The following is a 20,274-nucleotide window of genomic DNA, read 5'->3' as shown; positions in this document are numbered from 1 at the left end:
CAAAATATACCTACATATTGTTGAAAAGCCAAAAACTCCTTTTTGAAAGAATGACCAACCTTGTATAACCTATCTAAAGAACACTGCGACTTCTGCTTCTAGTCACTTCTAAACAGATGTGAATAAGACTAGAAAAAGAATAGGAGACGAGAAACTACATTTGAGGAAAGTGTAAAACAAGGGTGTCCACTATCCTGACCTTCGGGAGCCGCAATCCCATGGACATTCTGATATTCAGAGAAGAAAAAAATCAACAAGGATGATCCATGATTAGAGTGCCGCACAAGATTGGCTCGCGAGCCACGTTATGCCCATCCCTGGTATAAAACGATTAGACCTCTACCGCTCTACCTACAAATTGCAAATTGTGAAGAGTATGAAAGGAAAGGGGAAGAAAGTAAAACTGGACAGCATTAAGTGGAAAGGCAATTCCCTTTATGGATGGTTCTTTTCCCTTAAAATAAGAATCTATGTAGTTAAACCCGGCAAACTCGTATTCACCAAACGAAGTCAGGTGTAAGTTTTTTCCCGATTTGGTAAGTATTCTGGAGTATCTTCTTCCTCGTGACATTCTTAGTCGGACTTTGAATGTGATCATGAGGTGCTAATATTTTATAGCTAAGTAGGTCCAGCTACCATGTCCATTATTCACTCTAACTTTTTTCTTAAATGTGATATATATGTACCTACGCGTAACGAACATAATGATCAGACCTCCGCGTAAGTTCCGAATCAAAGAGATTAATACTACCTAGTTGGGTATCAATATTTTTTGCTCCCACAACTTCCAGTAGATATCTACAAGCAAAAACTTGAACTTCTCTCAATACCTAGTATCTTTGCGGAATCTGCATATGCCATGGTGTGAATCTGGGCTATGGTGAGCAATTTGGTTATCTGGTTTCAGATATTATGTATGCCTATTTGAAATGTCATCACCATCAGATATATCTAGGTCAAGCTAGTTTCCAGTCCGGATGTAATGTCCTGAGGTACCTACCTACTTAGGTAAATCACTAATGATAAAGAATAGATGCAAATAATTTGCATTGGATGAGTCTTAACTATCCTAGCTTCAAGGGAGATCTTGCCAGCCTTGGTAACTTGGAAGGTAAGCGCGTCTGCCTTGTAAGCGCTGGCTGCGGGCTCGATTCCCGTCCGGGGCGGATTTTATCCAAAACAGATAAGTTCGTTTTAGGAACGGGTAGCTTTCTTCTATCCTTTCTTTATTCTCTCTTCACTTTCGGGACGATAAGACCTTAGCTGTTAGGCTGTTACAGTTCCCTCTATCAAACCTCTTAAAAAAAAAAAAAATGTGTCCACATGTTTGCTGACTATCAGTCCAAGATAATAGAGGAAGACATGTCCACCACAGCATATACAAATATACAATATATACATAGGTAATGTACTATTATGTATCTCAAACATTATGCAAGCTGACAAAGTTTAGGACTCCAGATTTGTCCAAATCCCCCTCACTAGGCCAGGCCAAAGTTATTAGCAGATCTAGCGTCTAGAGAAAGTGGAACCCCCCCCGCACCATTTTTTTTTTTTTTTTTTTTTTTCCAAGAGGTTTGATAGAGGGAACTGTAACAGCCTAACAGCTAAGGTCTTATCGTGCCGAAAGTGAAGAGAGACTAAAGAAAGGATAGAAGAAAGCCAGCCGTTCCGAAAACGAACCTTATCTGTTTAGGATAAAATCCGTCCCGCGCGGGAATCGAGCCCGCGGCCTAGCGCTTACAAGGCAGACGCGCTTACCTTCCAAGTTACCAAGGCTGGCAAGATCTCCCTTGAAGCTAGGATAGTTAAGACTCATCCAATGCAAATTATTTGCATCTATCAAATTATTTGAATCTGTCCTTTATGATTACCTAGGTAAGTTGTTGTTGTTGTTTTAGCGGCTTTAGATTTCGCCGAATGGTGATGGCAGGAGGTACCTCAGGCACAAGGTACCTCAAGACATTATATCCGGACTGGAAACTATCTTGACCCAGATTCCCAGATACATCTGATGGTGATGACATTTCAAATAGGCATACATAATATCTGAAACCAGATAACCAAATTGCTCACCATAGCCCATAGCATATGCAGATTCCGCAAAGATACTAGGTATTGAGAGAAGTTCAAGTTTTTGCTAGCAGATATCTACTGGAAGTTGTGGGAGCAAAAAATATTGATACCCATCTAGGTAGTATTGATCTGTTTGGTTCGGAAGTGACGCTGAGTTCTGATTATTACTGTTATGTTCGTTACGCGTATATCACATTAAATTTATAAATTTAAGGAAAAAGTTATATCTAATTATAGTGAATAGTAAATATATAAATATTATAGCTTTGGTAGCGGACCTACTTATCTATAAGATATTAGCACCTGATGATCACATTCAAATTCCGACAAAGAATGTCACGAGGAAGAAGATACTCGAGTATCTTACTTCCAAATCGGGTAAAAACTTACACCCTTACACTTCACTTCGTTTGGTGAATACGAGTTTGCCGGATTCGATTTTTAAGGGTTTTAACTACATAGATTCTTATTTTAAGGGGAAAGAACCATCCATAAAGGGAATTGCCTTTTCACTTAATGGTGTCCAGTTTTACTTTCTTCCCCTTTCCTCTCATACTCTTCACAATTTGTAGGTAGAGCGGTAGAGGTCTACTCGTTTTATACCAGGGATGGACATAACGTGGCTCGCGAGCCGATCTTGTGCGGATCTCTAATCATGGTTCATGCTTGTTGATTTTTTTCTTCTCTGAATATCAGAATGTCCATGGGATTGCGGCTCCCGAAGGTCAGGATAGTGGGCACCCTTGTTTTATTGTTGGTCCCATTATTTATATGGTCTGGCCGGCTTTATGGATATTTGCTGTTACAAAGTCTTAATGGATTTTTGGATATGGGTAAGTAGGTATAATAAGATTATCTCATACTCTCATGGAATTGTGATTGGCGAGATTTACAAGAGACGTTACGTGTTATCGGATTAGAGGTATGTATTGAATAGTTAGGTGGATTAGAGCATTAGAGGTAGGTACGTATTGAATATAGTTATAGGTGGATTAGCCTTAACGTACCTTTTTGAAAATCTTTCAAGTCCTATCGGTACCTAAATTAGAAAAGAAAAAGATCCAGTTTTACAAAATTTAAAAAGGTACTTCTTTCTAATGAATAAAATCTGTAGGCACAATCAGTACCTAACCATTTATTTTTTTAACACAAAAAAGAAAGTTAGGTACATACCTACAACCTACGAGGTACATATCTGATTGCCTGAAAATACACTAATGTCCAGGGCCCATACTTTGAGGTAATCTTTAGATTGAAGCGAAACTTATTGGAAACTTTGGATTAAGAATAGATATAATTAGATCGCTCAATCCAATACCTAGGTTTAACTTTAATCCTAGTCTCAAACTACCCCGAGTAATCCGAGCATACACATAAACAAGTGCACGCCTTCATCGGTCTTTTAGATATGCAATGTGCGAGGCACAAAAACATAGGTACAGTATCAATCCGACGACCAACCAAGACATCTCTGTACCCTTCTAGTGTCAGAGCCTTTCCAAGAACAAATTTTCTGTTTAGAATGACCCGTGACCTAGCTCTTACAAAGCAGAGTAGCAGACGCTACCCTCCAAGCTAACAAGGCTTGCACTCTTATTCCACAGATTTAGCGGTGTTTGATTCTTCAAGGAGTTGACAACGGATGGATCACATAATCCAAAGGTACATCGTGATCAGACATGGGCAGATCTTCCACCATCTGGCAGCTGAATGCCAGACCTATGGTTTTGCAATGGGGGCTAATCCTTTTCAGTTCGGACAGGTAAGTGTCATAGTAACCTTTACCGCGACCCATGCGTTTGCCGGTCTCTGTGAACGCCCTCCCCGGTACAACCACTAGATCCAGACCTCCTGGAATATGGAAAGGTGGAACCAGGATTAGGTTTGAAACTTTAAAAGGTGGGCACTTCTACAGTATTTCAGAAAGTGTAGTTAATAGATAAAGAATAGAAAAGGTTCTTCCTTCACCTTTTTCCGTGTACAGACGGGGTAGGCGTTTTTCATCAGCCTCTCAATCAGCTCTAACTAGGGTGATTTCTTTGAGCTGACAAACCTTTGCTATTTCTTTAGCAAGGGAAATTTTAGGCTGGTATCCACTCTGTTTAAAGTCCCCGGCCAGACTAACTTGGTCTACTCCCTGTTTAAGGCCCAACAGCCAGACCTCAGAATAGAAAATGTCTGAATCAACAACAGTTTTTCTCACCGGTTTTCATAGCGTCCTCTGTAGGCTCTGTTTGTGAATGTTGCAATATGTTCTCCTTGTTTTTGATCAGATTATCTAAATCCTCATAACGGTGCAGCACCAATTCTCGCAAGACCACCCTCTACGGAGTCTATCAAGTTTGTAGATTAGTGTACACAGGTAATAGCCGTCATAGAGTGCTCTACCGACAGTATAGAGAGCTCTATGACCTGTGTACATTACTCTACGAACTTGGTACACTCCGTAGAGTGGCCTCGCCTGACCAAGTCTGGCGAAAAATTCGCATCGTCATCTCGGTTTTATCGTACCTGAAATACAAAGAGATACTGTCAGTAGGTCTATGGAAAAATAGCCTTTTTGTAATCGAAAACTGCACGGAAAATATACCTTCTGTCATAGACTTTTTCATATGAAATTTGTCATTTGCAAAAACACAGAAACACACATTCCTGAGTAATCATTACTAACTGACTTACTGTTTGAAACCTAGGTCTGTCAGACAGACTGTCTGATAGATCTGGGTCTCGAGTTTTTTCCGCCACACACGTTAAGACCGTCTCACAGGCCTGGATATGTAAGACCGCGGTCTATCAGACAGTCTGAGCGTGAGTGGCGGCCGTGGCGGCCGAAACAGTCCTCTGAATCAAGTGCTTTCCATGAGAAAGAAACTTTTTTTTCTGACAGTCTCTTACCTCGGAATAAAACACTCTTTTCCAGAGGAACAAATGTGCTGGATGATTTTCCGTGTGGAAATTTCATCGTCTCTGTCGACATAGATGGAAATTCGTTTGCTCTGCTCGTACACTGGATGTTTGAGGAACTGGAATCCAAGAAAAAGGAATTTTTAATTGTGTTAAGCTTGAATGCTTGTCAAAAATGGCGTTCCCCGCTTACGTTATCATTACGTCATTTCATAGACCCTCCCGATTTCTCACGCAGCCTATGTAGGGCCACGAAAAGCTAACAGTACAACGTTTGCCGGTCTCTGTGAACGCCCTCCCCGGTACAACCACTAGATCCAGACCTCCTGGAATATGGAAAGGTGGAACCAGGATTAGGTTTAAAACTTTAAAAGGTGGGCACTTCTACAGTATTTCAGAAAGTGTAGTTAACAGATAAAGAATAGAAAAGGTTCTTCCTTCACCTTTTTCCGCGTTCAGACGGGGTCGGCGTTTTTCGTCAGCCTCTCAATCAGCTCCTCAGAATAGAAAATGTCTGAATCAACAACAGTTTTTCTCACCGGTTTTCATAGCGTCCTCTGTAGGCTCTGTCTGTGAATGTTGCAATATGTTCTCCTTGTTTTTGATCAGATTATCTAAATCCTCATAACGGTGCAGTTTCAACATCGTCATCTCGGTTTTATCGTACCTGAAATACAAAGAGATACTGTCAGTAGGTCTATGGAAAAATAGCCTTTTTGTAATCGAAAACAGCACGGAAAATAGACCTTCTTTCATAGACTTTTTCATATGAAATTTGTCATTTGCAAAAACACACATTCCTGAGTAATCATTACTAAGTACTAACTGACTTGCTGTTTGAAACCTAGGTCTGTCAGACAGACTGTCTGATAGATCTGGGTCTCGAGTTGTTTCCGCCACACACGTTAAGACCGTCTCACAGGCCTGGATATGTAAGACCGCGGTCTGAGGTCTATCAGATGGTCTGAGCGTGAGTGGCGGCCGTGGCGGCCGAAACAGTCATCTGAATCAAGTGCTTTCCATGAGAAAGAAACTTTTTTTCTGACAGTCTCTTACCTCGGAATGTGTATTATTTTGATGTTTGTGATATTGTAATACAAAACTACAGAACTAGGTAAATAGGAGAGGTGAAAACTGCAGCTAGCATTTCAATTTTCAATGGAGGTATGTTAATTGTTAATTGATTTTAACTGTATTATTTTGATGTTTGTGATATTGTAATACAAAACTACAGAACTAGGTAAATAGGAGAGGTGAAAACTGCAGCTAGCATTTCAATGGAGGTGTGTTAATTGATTTTAATTGGATTAAGAACAAGTCATGCACAAATAGTGTTCCAAAGCATTATGTACAAGTTTATAGGGATATAGGGTATTATAGTTATAGTGTGTTTCTAGTTCTACATGGATTACAAGTTCTTTATTAGTCGATGCTGTCAAAATCACGTTTAACTTCACACTGTCAAGGTACCTACCTACCTCTTCGCGGTACCTACCTACTGGAAGTTATGAGGTGTCTACCTACTTACATACGTACTTACAAACATCATCACAGTCTCTTAACATCACCTGCAAGTCAACGTGCTATGAACTACCTACTTACCTAGCCAGTTCCATGAAAAAGTGAGATGTACCTATTCGTTTGTATGATTTGCAATTTTGCAAAATTCAATCAAATCAAATTAGTTTAATGGCACCAAGAAGACATTATTGCCAAAACTATGTCCACTTTAATTGAAGTAGGTATTTCAGCAAGACATTATCCCCAAATTCCTTGGGGATAATGTTTCAGAATATTCCTGGAAGAATTTAAGCCCTCTTAAGCGCAACCCCTGTTTGTCTCAAAAATCCAACACCTCCCCTACCACGTCTATTCCTGTGGGTTAATGGGGGTTCAAGAAATATGTCACTGGAAAAGTCTACCCATTTCTTTCCCACCTCTAACCTGTTATAAAATTTTTTGGGAGAAAAAAAAAAAAAAAAAAAAAAAAAAAAAAAAAAAAAAAAAAAAAAAAAAAAAAAAACACTTTTTGTGCTCATTATTCAAAATAAGGGCTACAAGCCTATTGTTAAAATGGTGCTGCATTGGTGACCGCGCATGCGTACAGACACCTCAGGCCTGATAACCTCAACTGGAACCATGTGTTTCTGTTTGTATTCATTTTGCCTGGTTTCTCGAGGATGCGAGCGAGAGAGTGCAAGGTTTGAAAATCTTGAAATCTAGATTCTAGAATGAGAATGTCAGCTGAGTATGGTGCGTTTTCTCGAGGATGCGAGCGAGAGAGTGCAAGGTTTGAAAATCTTGAAATCTAGATTCTAGAATGAGAATGTCAGCTGAGTATGGTGCGCAAAATCCGCCCCGGGCGGGAATCGAACCCGCGGCCTAGCGCTTACAAGGCAGACGCACTACCAACTAAGCTAACTAGGCTGGCGATTGGCGATCGTCTTTTTGATTGTTCTATTTTGTCCTATCTCTTCCTTCCCTCATCCAAACACAATCTTTCCCTTCCTCCCTCCCTCCTCTTCCTACTTGAACATTCTCCTGGGATTCTGTCCTGGAACAACAAAGTCAGCAACAAGTAAGAGATAACAGGCTCACTGGAGAAGGAAAGAGAGCACCTCCCTCAAGTCCCTATATGGAGGATGAGAAAGTGGAGATAAAAGAGGAAGAGGAGCGAGAGGAAAGGCATGAGAATAGCTCCCAACAGTACTTACTACATGGATAAGAGGATGAGAAAGTGGAGATAAAAGAGGAGGAGGCGGAAGATGAATCTCTCTCTCTCTCTCTCTCTCTCTCTCTCTCTCTCTCTCTCTCTCTCTCTTTCTCTCTCTCTCTTTCTCTCTCTCTCACTCTCACTCTCTTCCTACGCTATCTTTCATGCATCTTTGTCCTTGTTTCTCGTCTTTTTTGTTTGTTCTATTTAGTCCTATCTCTTCCTTCCCTCATCCTATCTCTTCCTTCCCTCATCCTAACACAATCTTTCCCTCCCTTCTCTTTCTCCCTCAATCCTTCCCTCTTTCTCATCCTAACACAATCTTTCCCTTCCTCCCTCCCTTCTCTTCCTACTTCAACATTCTCCTGGGATTCTGTCCTGGAACAACAAAGTCAGCAACAAGTAAGAGATAACAGGCTCACTGGAGAAGGAAAGAGAGCACCTCCCTCAAGTGCCTACATGGATCGGAGGATGAGAAAGTGGAGATAAAAGAGGAGAAGGAGCGAGAGGAAAGGGAGGAGAATAGCTCCCTACAGTACTACATGGATAGGAGGATGAGAAAGTGGTGATGAAAGAGGAGAAGGAGGAGGAAGAGAAAGAAGAGGAGGGAAAGGAGAGGGAAGAGAATAGCTCCCAACAGTACTTACTACATGGATAAGAGGATGAGAAATTGGAGATAAAAGAGGAGGAGGAAGATGAAGAAGTAGAGAAGGAGGAAGAGAAAGACGAGGAGTTATAGGAAAGGGAAGAGAACATCTCCCCACAGTAGTTACTCACTACATAGAAAGGAGGATGGGGAAATGGAGGAGGAGCAAGAAGAGGAAGAGAAAGTAGATGGAGAGGATAAAGCGGAGGAGGAAGAAGAGTAGGAAGTAATAAATGGGAGCAGAAGGAAATAAGAGGATGAGGAAAGGGAAAGGAAAAGATGCTGTAATATAAGAAGGGTCATGCAGAATAAGGAACATAAGGAACATACAAGTAGTAAAACGGAGAAGAAGAGGGCTAAAAGGGATTGGGGAGGAAGTGGAGGATTTAGATAGCCCATTGATAGTGCACTTGCCACGCAGAAGGGCAGAAGTAGAGAAGGAGGAAGAGAAAGACGAGGAGTTATAGGAAAGGGAAGAGAACATCTCCCCACAGTAGTTACTCACTACATAGAAAAGAGGATGGGGAAATGGAGGAGGAGCAAGAAGAGGAAGAGAAAGTAGATGGAGAGGATAAAGCGGAGGAGGAGGAAGAGTAGGAAGTAATAAATGGGAGCAGAAGGAAATAAGAGGATGAGAAAAGGGAAAGGAAAAGATGCTGTAATATAAGAAGGGTCATGCAGAATAAGGAACATAAGTACATACAAGTAGTAAAACGGAGAAGAAGAGGGTTAAAAGGGATTGGGGAGGAAGTGGAGGATTTGGATAGCCCATTGATAGTGCACTTGCCACGCAGAAGGGTCCGGGTTCGATGCCAAACATCGACAAAACTTTCTACTCGTTCAAAACTTTGTACTCGTTTTTCGATTGCAAACATTTCAACAGGTTTACTTCTGGTGTTCTCGTGTTGACCCAGCACCTAAATGGGAACTTTGGGAAGTAGGTATTGTGTCTCTTCTTGTCCATCTGATAAGACTGATGCAGAAGGGTCCGGGTTCGATGCCAAACATCGACAAAACTTTCTACTCGTTCAAAACTTTGTACTCGTTTTTCGATTGCAAACATTTCAACAGGTTTACTTCTGGTGTGCTCGTGGTGACCCAGCACCTAAATGGGAACTTTGGGAAGTAGGTATTGTGTCTCTTCTTGTCCATCTGATAAGACTGACGAAAGCCATACTATGGGATAGGCTACGACACAAACTACACGAGATTACCCTACCACCCTGTATTATTTTGATGTTTGTGATATTGTAATACAAAACTACAGAACTAGGTAAATAGGAGAGGTGAAAACTGCAGCTAGCATTTCAATGGAGGTGTGTTAATTGATTTTAATTGGATTAAGAACAAGTCATGCACAAATAGTGTTCCAAAGCATTATGTACAAGTTTATAGGGATATAGGGTATTATAGTTATAGTGTGTTTCTAGTTCTACATAGATTACAAGTTCTTTATTAGTCGATGCTGTCAAAATCACGTTTAACTTCACACTGTCAAGGTACCTACCTACCTCTTCGCGGTACCTACCTACTGGAAGTTATGAGGTGTCTACCTACTTACATACGTACTTACAAACATCATCACAGTCTCTTAACATCACCTGCAAGTCAACGTGCTATGAACTATTTAAAATTTTTTGGGGAGGAAAAATAAAAAAAAAAAAAAAAAAAAAAACACTTTTTGTGCTCATTATTCAAAATAAGGGCTACAAGCCTATTGTTAAAATGGTGCTGCATTGGTGACCGCGCATGCGTACAGACACCTCAGGCCTGATAACCTCAACTGGAACCATGTGTTTCTGTTTGTATTCATTTTGCCTGGTTTCTCGAGGATGCGAGCGAGAGAGTGCAAGGTTTGAAAATCTTGAAATCTAGATTCTAGAATGAGAATGTCAGCTGAGTATGGTGCGCACTCACGTGTTTTTTCGGGATTTCTTTGAAAATAAATGCAAAATGTGAAACACGCGTTTTAAAAGTTTTAAATTTTAGTGTTTTGTTTATTTCAATAATTGTTACACGTATTTTTAAATTGTTTGATGTCTTGGAGTGTTATCTTCGAGATGTAAATTAATAATTGTTTTAATCCATGATCTTCGCAACCACGTTGTTTACAATCGCAGAGTCTTGGAGTGTTATCTTCGAGATGTAAATTAATAATTGTTTTAATCCATGATCTTCGCAACCACGTTGTTTACAATCGCAGAGTTTTTTATGTGATGAAAATATTGTTTTAATTAAATCTATTTATTGAAAATATTTATATTTATTCATTCTATTTTATTCGAAAATTGTCTACTTTTATTGCTTAAGATTTATGAAAAATTTCAAGTGGTTTTTTATTAAATAAAATCTACATTGTAGATAAGTGATGTTGGGCTTTTAAATTAATATTTTATACATCTGTATATTTTGAATGATAAATAAAATAAAATTTTAAATAATTTTTTAATAATTTTTAAATGTGTCATGTGTTTCTGTTAGTAGCTGGAAATTTGGATTGCAAGGGTGAGCAAAGGTAAGTGAAACTTATCACAGTTAGGTGTGTTCAATCCAAGGTAAGTTTTGTAGCACCTACTTACATTCCATCCAACATCTAACCTTGCAGTAAAAGACAGTAACACTGTCTGAAAATAATTCCTACATAAAAAGAGCTACCTAGGTAATAGGTACGTACCCATATAAGCAGGGATAAAAAAAAAAAAATGAGGGTGTACCCCCAAAAAAAAGGAAAAAAAAAAAAAAAAAAAAAAAAAAAAAAAAAAAAAAAAAAAAACCTACCTACAGACCTACGTAGGTAAACAGACAACTGGCAGGTAGGAACTACCTAGAGATTATAAAGTATAAACGGCAACCAATTGAGTCTAGTGCCAAGCAAAAATGCAACATGCAACCGATTAGATAATATATAAACATAATATGGGGCCTATGCCTATGTATGAGTAGTTGGAGATACCTCTACCTACCTATCCTATTAATGAGATTAGACAGGTTTTACGTTACACCTAATTGATTTGTCCAGTCGGCACCATCTATAAATACATAATGAGCAATAGTTCCAAAAATTGAGCGTCCAAAAGAAGATAAAGAAGATGACAAAACGTAGGTAATAAAATTGAACAAATTTATGGCTGTCGAAAGGTGAGTAATCAATTGATAAGTAATTTTATCATAATAGGTGCCTATAACTAATTAATACTTGCAACCTCCAGTTTGTTAAAAGGTGCCTACCTAGATAACCACTTACCTGCCTCGATAATCAAAACTTCCTAGACGAAAAACTGAGTACTATTGAACAATTCAACACAAATTTAAGTACTTAATGAACAATTCAACAATTCCTAGAACAAGTGAAATAATTAATATTAATGCACAGGGTCTGGCAGTATGTTTACCATGAGAAATGCGACTAGCAGTGATGTGAGTGATGTCACAATGTTATCGGGATGAGCCGAGGAAATACCTAATGTTTATTTTTGTCAGTGCCGAACGGTATGTAGGCAACCCGACCTAATGCCACAATTGCCACCCCCACCGCACCGGCCCAAAATCTGCATGTTATAGCAGCCTGTGTAAAATGATTGACAAAAGGACACCCTCGAAAGCACCGCCAAGGTTGTATAATTGTGACTTACCAGTATGGTAGTTCATTGAAAACTGACTGTTTCAAGCTTTCAAGTCCCTCATCAGGCCACCCTAGGTACTTGCAATATTAAACTCACAACCCAACGCCACACAGGCCGCGATCCCACAAAGGTGTCGAATGGAAGAACAAGTTGACAAACCACTCAAACCAGATAGTCCAGATACCGAGTTCTCAAAGAATCATTCTGCTTCAATTACCCCACCCGTCACTTGTTGCATCGACACTGTGAAGAGATCATAGAGACATTGAAAATATTGAAATACATAAGGAACCTGATAGTTTCTCAGAGGGTGCAACATAAAAAATAAAGGGGAGACCTTGGCCCTCTGTATTATCATGGTAATCTGTCTCACTGTGACGTAACGTCAACGTTGTATCCGTTAACCCTTTGAAGCGAACCTGCTGGGGATCCAACAGGAGATGATGTTGGACTGGAAAAGAAATCGGAATACCTAATCTTGGAATACTTTAACCCAACGCCAACGTGAGACGTGAGGGTAAGCAAATCAATTTACAAAACTATAACGTCAATAGATGAGATGGGATTTTTCTCTTCGGGATGTTTGGATAGGTACATAGTGACGCACGACGGACGTCCAAGTGAGGTAGATCAATTTTCAAGACTCCAACGTCAATTAATACATAAGATGGGATTTTTCTCTTTCGGATCTTTTGATACATTGTGACGGTCCTGCTCCCCATAGCCCCCACATTCCTAGTTTTTCTCACCAACTGCCACTCCAGAGTAACCCGAATAACGCCAAGGTCAATCCGGATTTTGTGACAAAGGAAATACAACTCCCCCATTCGAAAAAAATCTCCAACGAAGCGACGTTTCCTGTGGATTTCCAACAAAAAAGAGTGAGACCATGTGGAAACATATCCCCAGTTCTCACCCACGCCAGGGACTGGCATTTTCAGATAACACTTCAAGGATCCCCTGTTCCTGTTAATTCTTATTCTCGCTAAAGCCTTTGAATCTCCGAAAGCTCCCCATTATCCCCTTCTCTTCCCGGGGGCTACGAAGAAAGATTAGAAAGGCTTAAGTAAAAGTTTTTATTTTCACATTTAATTTTCGTCATAATTTTATGAAAAATTCGAAAATTCACGGAGGAGTTGATGGGTATTTAGTTTTCTAGACAATCCCTCCCTCTCTGGAGATTGTGAGAAGCATCGAGCTAATTCTTCTCGAGTATTACCTCTCAAAGTCAAAGGGGACTTCTACGAGTATGTCGATTAGTAGGAATTTGTTTAATGAAAAATAAACATTATCTCTTTACACTGCATTATGCATGTGCTTTCGCCTCAACCACTTCTCTCCTCAAGTTGGGGACAAGAGGAGCTTTACTCCCGTGGGTTTATCTTGTCATTATTCCCTAAATACCTAATTAGTAATTACAAACGGATCCCATTAAACCACAAGAGCACCATTACTTGATTAACAATGACTCAATTAATGGGAAAGTCAATGAGGAAACTTCTCTACCTTGTACTGGTAACTGGTACATATCTAGCTTCAAGCTGTCCAAGTATTCCCGCATACAATTTGACATAAAGTGCACTAAGCTTTTGTTTTTTGACATAAAAGTCAGAATACTTTTAGTACAGCTCTCGTTTTTTACTCATTTCCTCTGCAACGTCATTGAAATACCTTTTTCTGAGACTTATGTTCCATGGGATTAAAAGCATCATCACCACTTCCATTAGAAGGTTAGAAGTAACAATTGCTGGAATTGTAACTTCTCAGGCACAGACAGGTAAGGTAATATTAAAATTACAGAAAGGTGAGTGCTCAGATCTCAAGCAGAGGTCATTGAACTTCAGAAATCAGATGGTCCCAGGAATCAGCTGTTTCTAGGGTTCACTTGAACATGATCGTATTTCGCACTATAGTGAGTAGGTAGTGGCGACGAAGAGAAATAATATTGAGAAAGACTAGACACAATTTGTAGTCTTATGACTTGGGAAGACAACTCTATCCATGTGACAAAAAAATCGAAAGCAATATCAATATAACCATTTAAATAGTGAATAGTTTGATTCGATCGCGCGACAACGTCAGAACTTTTGGCGTTAGAAATTAGATCTAATGTAATCAAGTCATTATGGGTGAGAAGCCCACTACTGTCTGGAGTAACCGTCAAAGATATGATCTCTAACACCTATTGAAGAACCCTCTTGTCAAGACAGATGAATCGTACAACATACAATGTAACAGACTACATTTTTAAAAGCATCTCTGGCAGAAATACGGAGAAGTTATGAGAAAGAGTGTTTTTATAAGCAAGTGTGAATTGCTCTAATTGATTTCGTTTAGTGTTGAGCACGAAAATTGACGTGTGTGTTTCTTGATTTTTAGCCGAGGATTATGATTATAGCAATTTCAACTGGAGAATCTTACGTACTGTGGTGTATTTGCTCGTGCGTTATTACGTGATACGGTGCAATTCTATATTTATTATCTCTTCAAACACATGACTTGTTGCTCGGAGCGGAAAAGCAAAGAGGAAAATCCATTTAATTGTTCATGAACCACATTTCCTCCTTTCAACCACATGTTACAAAGAAGTTAATGATTTACTTGAAGGTGTCCCAATCCAAACTGCAGGAGTCTTTGCAGTAATACTCATCTTGAGGTTTTTTAAGTCGTTCATAATTCTGTAGGCATACTACCTTTAGATTGCGAGTCACCTCTACCCTTTGAAGAATTAAGTATGGACCGACCAAAGGTACTACATGGGTGAGCCTGAGCCTGTAAGCTGTAAGGTTCTCTAGATAACTAGGTATTGTAGGTAACCACAATAGGCTAGTACACAATAGGCAGTTCTATATTGAATGATAATATCTGGAAATACTTCAAGTGTGTGTAATGTGCGAACCACAAATATGACCATAACCTCGTAGCTATACATACTAGTATGCCCTCTAGTATTAGAAAATGTGTTGAAACCACAGCACGCGGACCGAAGATTCCGTCATACCACCGTTGAAATGACCGCAAAAGAAGTGTTCTCTGTCAATTGGGTATTCCAAAAATCTTTATGCTACTAATATGGTATTGGTAAGCTACAAGCAACATTCACCAGTGTGAAAAACGATGCAGAAGTTTCAGAACTACGCCGTTTCGAAGGAAGTGTTGAGGAGCACTCTTCTACCTCCATATCATACGGACACTAGCTCTACCTCAGGTCTAGCCTAAGGGAGAAGGAATGAAAAATATTGTATAAAAAATAATACATAATTTAAAAGAACTCAATAATATAATGTACGCCGCGCCGGTAGGATCAAGAATGTAAACTATTTCCTTTCCGTGATGAAATTCCAAGAACCCATATAGCCGAAGACAGACAATGGATGGAGGCAATGATTCTATCAAGGACCATTGGACCAAGATAATATTTATACATATTCCCAAGGTACTTGTTCCAAGCTAACACCCCATGGATACTCGACACCACTTGGAACTCTTTGGTGTTGAAAATGATTATCATTGTAGAGTTTCATACCTAAAATAACTTCAGATGAACTCTCCAGGGTAACCAGCAAGTGACGTCTGTGGAAACTAGTTTTTTTTGTCGAGTACAGTTCAGTGTACCCTTGTTCTTGTTCAGTTCAGACTTTCCCGCTAATCACGTCAGGGTTTTATAATTCATACGGGTACGAGTACGGAGCCTAGGGTATGTTTCAATGACCTTATAATATCTGACTGGTGTAGTTGTGTTATTGTTCAAGTGGATTTTTTTGCATTCAAATAAAATCGCGTTTAATACATATCTGCTATAGTTTAGTGAACAGTATATTAAGTACATTGTACATATTTTGCTGTTTGCTAAGTATTATGTTGGTCCAATATTTGGAAATATTGGTATAACAAGCATTTAGTAGTTACTGAGGGCACAGTACTTTCAAGTTGAGGCCTCAAAGGCTGCTTTAGAACCTGATAGGGGTTTTAATTTTGCTGCAATCTCAACACGAGACATTTCCTGATGTTTATACTCCTGCCGCTGCTGAGGCATCTAAAATGCTGAATCGAGAAGAGTGTTTACCTTTTATTGTCACTAAACATTGACGTGTTATTTTATGACCAATATTACAACCTGTGAACACTTTATCCACGGCAATTTAATGAAGGAAATGTGCCTTTCATGCGAGTACTTGATGCTATTATTGCTCTAACTGAATAATGTGCAACTACTGGAAAACCGTAAAATCTGCTAGGACCTAAGTTAAGGTATCGCGAATAAATACCGGATTTACGACCGCTAACGTAACTGAAGGTGTAAACTCTTATGTGTACAATATGTGAGGAGAAACGTGAAAATCACAATTTACGCTCGTCGTTGTTAAGATTATGGCGTTCTCAAAGGAACTGTAAATACGGAAGCAATCGTTTGAGATCGAGAGCATACCTACACTGTTAATTACCTTTAGTTGCCCTATCTAAAGTACCATGTACATATTCTGCTACCATCTCAGATGGTGTAAAAACTCAGTTTTTCTCAACTTTCATCTACGAGTAAGTGCCTTTACATAATAATACCCATTATACTTTTATTCTCCCTTTGAAAATCCTACAGGTTGCCCATTTCAAGGTACACTGTAGGTCTGCCTATTGCCTTCTGTTCTCGATCCTATAAAGTTGAAAGGCCGCGAAGTTTTTACGACGCTGAACGCACATAAAAGAGCTTCAACTTTTGTGCCAAGTGAAGTTAGGTTAAGGTCAAATAGGGTAGAAGTTATTCCTACATTCCCTACTGTGCTGTAAACACTGGCGTCAGGGGACCTGTCAATTTCCTCAAACATACCTCTTTACGACCTTCTCTGTATACCTAATTGCTGATTTTGCATTTCTAGTCTCTTTACAGTTCTCAAACTACCGTGGAGAGTTGGAGACTGTACAGATGCTCGCTTTGGTCACAGATGAAACCGAAGATTATGAAATATGTAGTTGTCGTCATCAGTTCTATTATCAGTCTAGTCTGTTCTGACGCTGATACGCCAGACTCCAACCTGAGACCACCCGAGCCACTCTAATTGATGGATTGACAACTCACGGCTATCGATAAGAGCAAACGAAATTCAGACAGAGATAAGCACTAGTCTAATACACCTACAATACCTATCTACATATGTTTGGAGAGTGGATTGCACAAATGAAATATTTGAGCTAATATCACAACCATTGAGCCTTGTGCAATGAATGAAATAATATGGGGTTAACACTTCAAAACTTTTTTTGTTGAACTTTATCTTTGGGTGTCTTTTCTGACGAAATTCCTGTGTGCGGAGTCCACTGTATAGGATTATTGCACCTTCTTTTCTATTAACAACTGACCCTTGTTGTATTTTCTGTTGCAGGGATTTCGCCTGTTCGTCCTGAACAATGCTCTACATTTGCTCTCTCCTAGACTCACATGTAGTCTTTTCTTGTGGATCTAGAGAAATCATTTGCTATGAAGTCAAAAGCTTCGGTTCTTCCCCAGAAACCGGTAAGTTCTTTCGTAACCTTTGTTATTATGCACCTTTTGCAAACTATTTTAGTAGGTACGGGAAATAAATTTTGTTCGATGGTCTAGGTATAGGATTAGAGGTTTGATGATCAAATGGCTCCCGTTAGTACGGACCCAACACCATTAACTAGAGGTTTGACCAAGTTCAAGGCTTACCCAAAAATGCCTGCAAGCTCCAAGTAGCCCTACACCCATCTCTATTGTGAGTGAATCTATGTAGGTATAAATAAAATACCAAAAGAAACTTTATTTCGTGTTAATACAGGCCGGGTGGCGCTTGGAGCTCTTGACGTCCGCGCGTTCCCGGCATCCTTGATACATACATACATAAATTATTTTCTCATTTCAAGTATTTTGTTAAAAGATTAAACACTTAAACAGAACTGTCTCAGTTGATTGTATTTTCATTTTGATAGACAAGACGTAATGTATCACCGTAATGTATCATGTTAAGTGGCAGTTTAATATGGCGGTTTAATGCTGGCAGGATGAGACAGAAAAGTCCCCTCTCGTCACGTCAGGACCGAGAAGGGGAATGTTTGCTGTCACTCTTGTTTGTCTTCTTACGTGCTTTCACATTTGATTATTCCGGAAAGTTGCTTCCATTACAATTAATCCCCCTGTAGGAGAAGTAGCTTGGAGAGATCCAATTTTCTCATTTGTCTTTCGCGGATGGCTTCTCGTTTTTTTTACAAATTTAATCTATCAGGCTTTCTAACTAGCCTACCAGATCTAGTCGATACAATCCTAGGTGTAGTAGAATGTAAAGCTTTAGAAAATAACTCGTAACTCGTACCTAACTCGTAAAGCTTGGGAAAATAAAGTTTCTTTACCCAGGAAACTTTCGTTCTAATATTAGGTACATACTTACTCAAAAGTTTAGTGTAGGTAGTGACTGTGAGTATGTAGGTATCTAGGTAGGCACTTATCTAACTACAGTGTGTGTGCTTTTTAGAATTCCATAAGTAAGTAAATACCAAGAAGAACATCAAACGAGAAAGGAATTAAAATATTATTAAACAAATAATAGTGAAATCTAATGGAAACCATCAAAGTGATGGCACAATGCAAATGTATTTTACTTCCTTCTTTTTTATGCCCAGTTTATTTTGCATACTTTTCAAGGAACAGTTAGTAGCCGAAATTACAATTCCGACAATTATTAGCGACTTATGTGAATAACTTAGAATAAGGAGGCATAATAATACAGGACAGGACCTCACTACTGGATAACTGGAGTTAAAAACATCTTTTATGAGAGGATGTATGTATTTAGTCATCAAGAACGGTACAACATTACTCTGCTACAACCCTGCCTACAGCCCTTAAGTTTTTTATACCACACACTTTAAATACTTTCATACCCTCAGACCACATACTTTCATACCCCCAAAACTAAACCACTGGAAAATGTGACGAAAAATATGTTGCCATCGCCGCAGGATTTTAATAAACAACTCATGTGGATGGTTCAGAAATATCTGGAGGGAATAAACAGATAGATATGGGTGGCGGGCGGGAAGAAGTGTACCAAGGTGTGGGTATCATAATATTATCATATCTTTTCCAACACAAAAGTGTGGTTTTACTTTCCTAATAAAGGTAAATGTGTACGCTCTTCCACTTGCCTACATTACTGGTATTTATTTGAGTTTTCTTGTGTACATTCAGGGCAACCCTGGAAGGGGTTTACTGAAAAATCACAAAACTTCCCGGGGTGGTTTTCAAAACATGACGTTCTTTCCAGAGTTTTTCTTACAAGGTAAGTTGTTTTTTTACGGGTTTAACTTTTTCAAGTTTTTTTCTGAGAAATTCTAAATACACCAGCACGTGAGTAAACGTAACTGAATAACCATCTGGGAACTGAGATCTCTAGGATATATAGCTGTGGAAAGTTTACAACTTGTTTACTTGTTACACTGTAACAATTAAGTAGTATGAAGATATGAACCTATGTACATATCCACATTATGTCTTGCAGCAACTTTTTCTAAGAAGTTCTCTGTTTTCATCTGCATTGAAGTTACGGAAGGAAATAATGGGTCAGGACTCAACCTTTCTTCCTCTCTTGGAAATGTTTCCTGTGAACTCTGGTAACTGGAAATCTCCTGCTATCCTTTTTTCCTTGAACTGTTTGCTGTTTGTGTAAATAATACATAATGTGGCCATTTTTCTTCAGAAAGGCCAAGGTGGAACGATGTTTTTCCTTGTCTTTTGTTTCCTACTTGTATTTTCTAATGCACCCTGTTTTTACAAGTTTTGCTGACTGTGGTGAGAAAATGATGAGCTGTGAAATTTTCAGGTTCCTAGGAATGAAAAATGATGAAAAACCTAGACATGTTCCGAAGTTTGTCAAACTTTCGTAAAACAATCAAATGGACATTTTAAATTGTATTGAGTGGTGTTGGTTAAATGCCTTCAAAGTTTACATACCCACCTACTTGTATCTTTTATTCTTCGTCTAACCATCTAGACTAGATTCTAGGTACTTTCTAAATATCTACCTACCTAAGGACTAGAGGTACTTTAAAAATCTTCAAAGAAAGACACTATCACGCATAGAAAAGTTTTAAATGTTCTCATGAATTTCAGCAGAATCCCTCCATCTACTAGAATGGGTTTTCCCTTGGGTATGTTTAGGAGCTGTATCTGCAATGTTTACATAAGTAGGGCAGGTTACCTAACTACTTCAGCTATTTTGGAGTACCTTGATTGCACTCTGATAGATGCTTTATTGCACTCTATTAGAAGATGCTTTATTGCTCGCTCTATTTCCTTGTTA

The 20,274-nt window shown here is 39.1% G+C and overlaps 1 protein-coding gene and 1 long non-coding RNA gene across 2 annotated transcripts; one reads left to right on the top strand and one right to left on the bottom strand.

Moving 5' to 3' along the window:
* Nucleotides 1-3,141: 3,141 nt before the first annotated feature.
* LOC103512125 (5-formyltetrahydrofolate cyclo-ligase) lies at nt 3,142-5,655 on the bottom strand. The gene is made up of 6 exons (XM_026825690.1): nt 5,520-5,655; nt 5,215-5,306; nt 4,972-5,111; nt 4,563-4,587; nt 4,280-4,382; nt 3,142-3,927 (listed from the first exon to the last, which is right to left on the bottom strand). Exons 1-6 carry the CDS (start codon nt 5,629-5,631, stop codon nt 3,701-3,703), a joined length of 699 nt encoding a protein of 232 aa, XP_026681491.1. The 5' UTR covers nt 5,632-5,655; the 3' UTR covers nt 3,142-3,700.
* A 4,479-nt stretch (nt 5,656-10,134) lies between these two features.
* LOC113468621 lies at nt 10,135-17,649 on the top strand. The gene is made up of 3 exons (XR_003392303.1): nt 10,135-10,460; nt 10,545-10,854; nt 17,341-17,649. It is a non-coding gene; the product is annotated as an uncharacterized LOC113468621 (long non-coding RNA).
* The last annotated feature ends 2,625 nt before the right edge of the window (nt 17,650-20,274 follow it).

This window comes from Diaphorina citri, unplaced genomic scaffold (assembly GCF_000475195.1).
Source record: "Diaphorina citri unplaced genomic scaffold, Diaci psyllid genome assembly version 1.1 scaffold794, whole genome shotgun sequence".
Taxonomy (NCBI): Eukaryota; Metazoa; Arthropoda; class Insecta; order Hemiptera; family Psyllidae; genus Diaphorina; species Diaphorina citri.
The sequence above is the reverse complement of the archived record's forward strand: the minus strand, read 5'-3'. Positions and strand labels throughout refer to the sequence as shown.

Excerpts from the sequence above, each read along its gene's own strand:
- LOC103512125 (XM_026825690.1), bottom strand. The coding sequence starts at position 5,631 with ATGACGATGTTGAAACTGCACCGTTATGAGGATTTAGATAATCTGATC. Across the intron at positions 5,112-5,214 it reads CGTGGCCCTACATAGGCTGC|CTTGGATTCCAGTTCCTCAA; the intron begins GTGAGAAATCGG and ends AAATTCCTTTTT. Across the intron at positions 4,588-4,971 it reads AAAGAGTGTTTTATTCCGAG|GTACGATAAAACCGAGATGA; the intron begins GTAAGAGACTGT and ends TTTGTATTTCAG.